The sequence below is a fragment of the Papaver somniferum genome, chromosome 11, assembly GCF_003573695.1.
Source record: "Papaver somniferum cultivar HN1 chromosome 11, ASM357369v1, whole genome shotgun sequence".
NCBI lineage: Eukaryota > Viridiplantae > Streptophyta > Magnoliopsida > Ranunculales > Papaveraceae > Papaver > Papaver somniferum.
In genome coordinates this window covers 112,788,338-112,796,452 of record NC_039368.1, presented here as the reverse complement: position 1 = coordinate 112,796,452, position 8,115 = coordinate 112,788,338, and the positions used below count along the sequence as shown (strand labels likewise).

General features: G+C 35.2%; 1 protein-coding gene and 1 long non-coding RNA gene across 2 annotated transcripts; one reads left to right on the top strand and one right to left on the bottom strand.

The window, feature by feature from the left end:
• Positions 1–2,281: 2,281 nt before the first annotated feature.
• Positions 2,282–3,384, bottom strand: LOC113320302. Its single transcript, XR_003346023.1, has 2 exons — positions 3,012–3,384; positions 2,282–2,874 (listed from the first exon to the last, which is right to left on the bottom strand). It is a non-coding gene; the product is annotated as an uncharacterized LOC113320302 (long non-coding RNA).
• Positions 3,385–5,927: 2,543 nt separating this feature from the next.
• On the top strand, positions 5,928–7,705 carry LOC113320301 (uncharacterized acetyltransferase At3g50280-like). Its single transcript, XM_026568226.1, has one exon. It carries the CDS (start codon positions 6,024–6,026, stop codon positions 7,479–7,481), a length of 1,458 nt encoding a protein of 485 aa, XP_026424011.1. The 5' UTR covers positions 5,928–6,023; the 3' UTR covers positions 7,482–7,705.
• The last annotated feature ends 410 nt before the right edge of the window (positions 7,706–8,115 follow it).

Genomic DNA, 8,115 nt, shown 5'->3' with positions numbered 1-8,115 from the left:
TTTCTGGTTTGGTGCACAACTCATGGTAAGTTAAACACTCTAGACAATCTCAATAATAAAGGTATGGATATCTACAACTACTGCATTCTTTGTGGAAATGATGAAGAATCTCATGACCATCTCTTCATTCATTGCAAAGTGGTAAGAAAAATTTGGAATTCACTCACACCGGGAGATGGGTGGGCATGGGATTTTCCTAACTCTGTTTACTCTCTGACTCATTGTTGGGATCACAATTTTTTTTCAAACCAAGGAAATTTTATATGGAGAATTATACATGCAGCCATCATTTGGATTGTTTGGAGGGAAAGGAACTGTCGCACTTTCGAGAAGGACTATTCTTTTAAGACTGATCAAGACTTGATAATTGATTCAAAGTCTTTAATCCTAAGCTGGGCATCAGCAGCAGGGAAACGAGTTCACCTGAACTTCGCTAGTACTTTGCACAACAACTGGGATTTAATTTTTATGTAATCTGATATATTGTTTTCATGTTTCCTTGTATTTTCTTTGTTTCTTTAGGCTACACCTGGTAGCCCTTTGTAAATCCTTTCATCTAATAATATTCTTCTCTTTCGATGGAAATAATGATGGAAAACTTTTTAAACCCTTTGTAAAAAAAAATTCTTTTTTTTGAATTTTTTTGAAAACTTTATAAGATTACGATGGAAGTATCTCAAAATAGTCGGAAAAACCTAATACTTCACTCCCATTATTATTTTATTGATTCTAATCCGTTAAAATTTTGGAATCTTTTTTGTAGTTATAATTGGGAAATAATGTTGGCCCAACTATAAAATTTGCTTATGGCTGAAAAAATACTACATCCAAGTCGTAAATGAGGATAATTGCCCGGGAGTTTAAGAACTCCCAGCCGTAAACTACAATTACGGCTAAAAATTTAAGAACTCCTAACAGTAAGTTTAGTCCAGAATCACCTGTATATTCATAATAACTAAGGTTAATAAGTTTAACATGCAACTTTCCTAGTCGTAAGTGACTATCTAGTTTGAAATTTTTAGAGTCTTGACATACTTATTACGACTTGAAATGTAAAAATCTTTTCATTCATTAAACCAAATTACAATCCACTAATTACTTACTTGATCCGCATTACAAATTTGAATCTAGTATCCCCTATGATTTATTAAAAAGTCCTTGATGATGACGAAATGACCTACGTAGTTGAAAGATGAACCTTTCAGTTATCTCAATTCCTTCCTAGCTTGAACTACGACTTCACCATTAGTTTCATCTCTAATTCGAAGTTGATTGCAAATACGAAATAAAATCATATATTCTTCAACTTCTCGACATATTTCTCAAAAGAAAAGATACAAATCATCTCTATCACGCTTATTAGTGTTGTCGGTATCAATATAAAAGTTTTCATAAATATTCTTACAATAACTAACACTCTCTATACCCCATTGCTTCGTTCTTCTCCAACCTTCAGATAGCATAATATATAATCTTGGAAAATAGATAAGCCTTCATCTAAAGCAAAGTTGGGTTCATCCATTTTTAAGTACAATATATTAAGATTGTAAGGGTTGAGATTATTGATGTAAAAGGTGTGATTTTGATTTAGGATTGGTCGGTAGGGCTAGAGGGACTTATATTTTTCATATAATTAAATGGCGAAACAGCCATATTCTTCTACTATGTATACCCAATTAATTTTCTAACAAATCTATTTTTTAAAAGCTAGCCAATGGGATGGTCTATTAAAAGAGATTGAAGTACTTATGTCTAGAAAATGGTTGTGTCGACCTGGCCGCAAGTAAGAATAAACTTATTCTTTGGTTGACAGATTTACTGATAGTAGCCCAAGCCATACGCATGATAATTCTGAGTTTTACCATAATTAGAGCTACAATTCCAAGTCATAACAAGTTATTAGCCGTAAGAAAAGCGTTCATTTTTCTTGGGGTTTACAGAGGAATTTACAGTTAGAATACCCAGCTGTGACCGATATCATGGATGAGTATCCCAATCGTAACCGAAATAAACAATTATGAATCATGTCCGTAAAAATATGTCTATTTTGGATAAAACAGAAGCTCTGACGGCTAAAATTCCTAAACGTAAACAGAATTTACGATTAGAAATACCAATTATAATTTGAGTTTATCGCTAGGAATTTAACCAGTATTATGGTTGAGTTTTTAACTGAGAATTTATAGACATTTACGGCCACGTTTTTGAGAATTATCGACCTAACCATAAACAATAATGAGTTTTCATAATGTAGTTCTTTCTCATCGTAATCAAAATTAGGTAAATGAAAACACTAAAAATTCATTCATGCACGCTAAGTTAATCTATCCGTCCAAACCATTACCTTATAACAGACATAGTCATGGATAAAATTCAAAATATCTATAACCAATAACACTTGATACAACTCTATAAATTATTCATTGGAATCTTCATCCAACTTCGATTACGAACCCGACCCCGATGATGAACTCGATCCCGATCATTTTCTTACTCTTCTACAACTTGAGCTCCATGGTGACCACGTCCACTTTGATCTTAGTCAATTTTACCATGTCCACCTCAATCACCTCTTCATTGGCTTTGGACAACAACATTGTACTGAACATCCTCATCTCTAGATGAAGAAGCACCGAGACTATACGATTCATCATCTTCATCCTATTTGTCATCTGAATACTTAAAGAGATCTCATTTATCAGGTTTGGGTATCACTTTAACTCGGTTCCACGATGTTCTCTGTTTGTACTCTTTATTTTTTTTCAGTCCAATGGCCACCACAACTTCGTTCTCTCCTACCCAACGGCCAAAACTTCGCTTGCTGGTGTTTCATTTTTGGGACCGTTTTTTAATTATCTTACACATAAATTTTTTCTGTTACAAAAAACAATCAATAATTAAATCAAAATAAAATATGGAGTCTAGAATTAGATCTATCACCATTGTGGCACAAACCCTTGCAGCCTATGAAGTTCTGTAACAAAACAAGAATGATCGATTACTTGGCTCACCCCAAGGTTTCCCGTTCACTTTGAGAGAAAATAACACTGTTGCATTGATGATTTGTCTTCTTGTAGGGTGGTGGTGGATACTTCTTCTTCTCCTTCTTCTCTCCCGCTTTTCCTTTATTCTTATGAATAGCAGCAATACTTGTTTGGGCCATTTCTTCTTCTTGAATCTCTAGATTTGGTTGTTGAGAAACCACAATCGCATATTGAGTCGTCTCTTATTCTCTTGCTCTACCGATAAAAATTCCGCCTGGGTTCATATTACCTGCACCTAATGGTTTTTCGTGACGCGGGGATAGAGTCGGGTTATTACTCGGTATTACTTTTTGTGTTCTCTCCTTTCTTTTTTTCCTCAGTTTAATAGATGCATTTAATAGAGCTCAACACATATCATATAGAAAAACTTGTTCAGGTTTAAAAATAAGGAAAAAGTACCCAATTACGTCTTAGAAACAAGTGTCGAACCAACCGTAACTAAACTTATGGATGAGAAATTTTACACTTCCCAGTCGTAAGTATAATATACGGCTAGGATACAAGTGTTTCGGCTAGGTTTTTGCATAGTAATGTTAGGAAATACCTAGTCGTAAACTTAACCGCTGATTTTTTTTCCTCAAAAAACATAACTATATACGGCTAGGAAAACCTATCCATATACCAATTATAGCCGTGAAATACAAATTTCCTAACCGTAAGAAGTACATTACTGTTGTAAGATTTTTTTTTCCATCCATAGTAGGTGGTCCGGGAATATAAGAATTCCTAGCTATATTTTCAAAAACTATTTTTCTAAAACTAAATTTTTCGAATCGAACAAAACCATCAAATAAAAGGAGAAAAAAAAATATTTCTAAAAAAAGGAGAAATAAATGACAATTTTTTCGATTCATGCCTTGTAACGGTCATTTCTGTAGTATCGGCGTCTGCTTCAATTCCTTCATTCACTAATTCTCGATTTACAGATTCATCTTCATTTGTGGATGATGAATTTGAATTCGCTGATTCACTAGGTTGTTTTCGATGCTTTTGTTATTTTTTTTCTTTGTCCTCACCATCTTTTATGTGAATAATTTAATCGATTGTTTTTAGAATCAACGATTAATCTCATCTTCAACGAGTTGAAAACGAAGATGATAGAATGAGAATGGAGCACGAGAACTAGCGGAGAATAAATGAATTTTTTTTCCGTTTGTTTTATGATTTTTTGTTAAATTTAGATGAATGTTAGTTATTATTGGGAATATTTTTAAACTTTTTACTAAATTAGGTCCACTCATATTTACATTTTGGACATTTTAATGTAGTGCCACCCTTAAATCCGTTTTACTTACGGCCTTAATAATAGGGTTCTTTAGCAATCCGTTTTTTATAAACTAAACAAAAACAAACGACATCCTAAACATATCGGATATATAATACACATAAGGTCAACCATCTACCACATCTTAATCCTATATTGGCCGTTGGTGGGTGGGGGAGGATATATAGTCTCGACCGATAATATTAACTGGCAACTGAATGGGTACAATTGATCTGCGTATCCATCCGTATGACAGTATGCAGTGCCTGGTAGAGTTCTTAGAATCCCATTTTGGGGCGGCCAACTTGGCCACTTGCATCAACCAAATATTAAACACTTCTTTCTCGCGAGCTGCGCAAATATATTTGTTAACTAATTGGAAGCTCAAGCCACGTTATGAATTTTAAGTTTAGATGAATAAACAAACCTTAAAAGCACATTGCGCAAGTGTAAATGTTAAGTCAAATAGTTAACAAACGGTACTAGTTTTTGTACAGTTGTAGAATCATAAAATGGGCGGTTCTATGGAAAATTCTATTTGGGATCCAAATCAACCGACCTTTCTTGGAATTATGCAAGCAATTGCAGCTATCATAATCCAACTCCATATAAACCTGTTTTTATTTATTTCTTCTCCAGCTCACACTCACAGCAAGAAAACTGAAGCACACAGTATAGCTAAGAATACTAATAATAAAATTTTTGCTGCTAATTTCATCACTGAATGCATGTTTGACTTAAAGACCGACTTTTTTTGGGATTTCAATTTGACAGCCTTGAATCAGATTAGTAGGTAGTCCTTGCACACTCATTTCTTAGGTGGTAACCTTAATCACGAGACTAATTGACAGTGATTATCAACTAAGATGGTATAGTATGTGTATTAATGGTAGGTTGCTGTTTATGTGGATTAAGTACTCCAAAGCTCATCATGCCCATACCAGTCTAGTCAGACATTGATGGCAGATGTTGGTAGACAAGGATGGTTAAGGTTATACATGGACACCATACCTTCCCATGTGTGCCACTTGTCTTCCTAAAAATGGTATTATCATAAATTCGAAAAGAAAGCTTTTGTGTTCATTAAAGATTATATATTCTACAGGTAATATGGTTGCCATTAATTTTGTGTTCATCCACTTTCAAAATGCTAGTGGTTTTGTATATCTTTGGTAATCAGGTGTAGTTGTTTACCCAGATCTTTTACAAAAGAGCTGAGATACCAGTGATCTGAGTTTGGAATTTACCTTGCAAAAAACACCAGTGATCTGAGTTTGGAATTTACCTTGCAAAAAACACCAGAGTTTGCAAAAAATTTCATGATACATTTTTTTTCTATAAATTTTTTCTAAATCGCTAATTTTGAGATATAAATTTTAGTATCTCGTAGACATCCATTTGTCAACTCAGAGTCATTCGTCTCCCTTTCTCTCTTCTCATTTTAGTAACAGCTCAACTATGTTTTAATATACTATTATTATTATTCCATTTCTTAAAGAGAGAGAAATTAAAAGAAAAAAAAGAAACAAAATTACGACAGCAACAACCGCCAGGGCAGCACCAAATGCATGTATCCTAGCCTTAGCTCTCCTTATATAAACCCCTCCAGTTTCTATCTCTTACATCATCTCACACTAAAACAAGAGCCACTAAAAACTTCAGACGCAGCAGCAGAGGAAGTAGAAGTGAAAAAAAAGCTCACTCAATCTTCAAAAATGCCTTCTTCAGATTTTCTCACAATTCTCTCAAAATCCGTTGTATATCCAGAAACACAAGAATACAGCTTTAGAAATCTCAAACTATCAGTCTCTGATCTTCCTATGCTTTCATGTCATTACATTCAAAAAGGATTATTATTCGATAATCCACCACTCCCAATCGACTCTCTTCTCGCATTACTCAAAACCGCTCTTAAGCACACTCTTTCACGCTTTCCTGCTCTTGCAGGACGTCTGATAACCGATTCCGACGGCTCAGTGCATATTGACTGCAACTCTGCTGGTGCTGAATTTATTCACGCTAATGCTGACATGATATGTATTCGTGACATTCTGAGTCCTGTACATGTTCCTGAGTCTGTTAAGAAATTCTTCGCTTTGGATGGAGTTGTCAGTTACGATGGCCATTTTAATCCTCTTTTAGCTGTACAAGTCACGGAATTATGTGACGGTGTTTTCATCGGTTGTGCCGTTAATCATGCTGTCATGGACGGAACTTCCTTCTGGAATTTCTTCAATACTTTTGCCGAGCTTACTAGAGGATCAAACATGATCGTCAAACAACCCGATTTTCGAAGGAACTATTTTGGAAATTCTTCTGCTGTAATTAGATTTCTTGATGGTTCTCCTAAGGTGACATTTGATGAATACGCTCCGATCAAAGAACGAATTTTTCATTTCAGTAGAGAATCGATTCAAAAGTTGAAATTGAGAGCGAATTCTACTCCTCCAATGAAGAAGATTAAGATCATCGATGAAGCTGACGAGTTGATGGATAAAGAGAATCAAAACCCAACTGGAAACGGAAACAGAATTGAGAAACGGTCCAAAATTGCTGTTTCAAAAATTCGTAACAATGAAACAGAATCTATTGTCGAAAATATCGAACCGACAGTTGAAATATCATCGTTTCAGTCACTCTGTGCTCAGCTATGGCGATCAGTCACACGTGCAAGAAAACTCCCACCATCGAAAATGGCTACGTTTCGGATGGCTGTAAATTGTCGACAAAGGATCGAACCACGTGTGGATCCGCTATACTTCGGAAACGCGATACAAAGCATCCCAACGGTCGCCGCGACAGGGGATATTCTATCACGTGACCTGCGATGGTGCGCGCTAGAGTTGAATCGTAACGTGATTGCTCATGACAATGCTAAAGTTCGTGGATGCGTCGAGGAATGGGAGAAGAACCCTCGTTGTTTCCCGCTAGGAAACTTGGATGGCGCGTCAATGACAATGGGAAGTTCGCCGAGGTTTCCGATGTATGATAATGATTTCGGATGGGGTCGTCCTTTGGCTATTCGTAGTGGAAAAGCTAATAAATTCGACGGGAAGATATCAGCGTTTCCAGGAAGAGATGAAATGGGAAGTGTAGATCTTGAGGTTTGTTTAGCTCCTGAAACGATGGCTGGACTTGAACTAGATATGGAATTCATGCAGTATGTATCATGATAATCATCATCAACATATTAATTAGTTTATCTTTAATCAGGTAATTATAATTTTTAACTAATAGAGACTATGTAATGTAATTTTTAGCTGTTGGATTAATGTCCGTGTCGCTAGTAATTAGTATATATAAACATGTAAAAGCTAATGTTTCTCTAGGCAGAGGATGGTTGTATGTCTGTTTTACAGTATTATCTATTAATGGGATAAACTAGCCCTTAAATGCTCGAGTTATTTCAATTTTCCGATTAAAATGTCTTAACCTGAACCCTGAATCCTGAAAAATGAGAGATATTTTCTTCCTCTTATTATTTTTGGACTAAAACTGCGACAATGACTCATTGATAGATTTTTTTTTATTTTTTTTTTGTTGTTGCGGTAACCAAGTGAGGTTCACCATCGGAAAATATTGTTGACCTGACCACTTAAGTCACTGCTGTAGCAATGCTAAAGTCGAATTATTGTCAACGAGATCAGTAGATGAAATTTGGAGTAGATCAAATGAGATCATTGTTGTTCCCAATTCAGATTTTTCATTTCTCGTAAACAAAATTACCAGAGGATATGAGAATCTCGGACGGATTTGTGTTTTGGATTTGGCTTATTTAACACTACTAGTAGAGCTGCAAAAATTGTG

What these genes read in the sequence shown, in the direction of transcription:
- LOC113320301 (XM_026568226.1), top strand. Translation starts at nt 6,024, where the DNA reads ATGCCTTCTTCAGATTTTCTCACAATTCTCTCAAAATCCGTTGTATAT.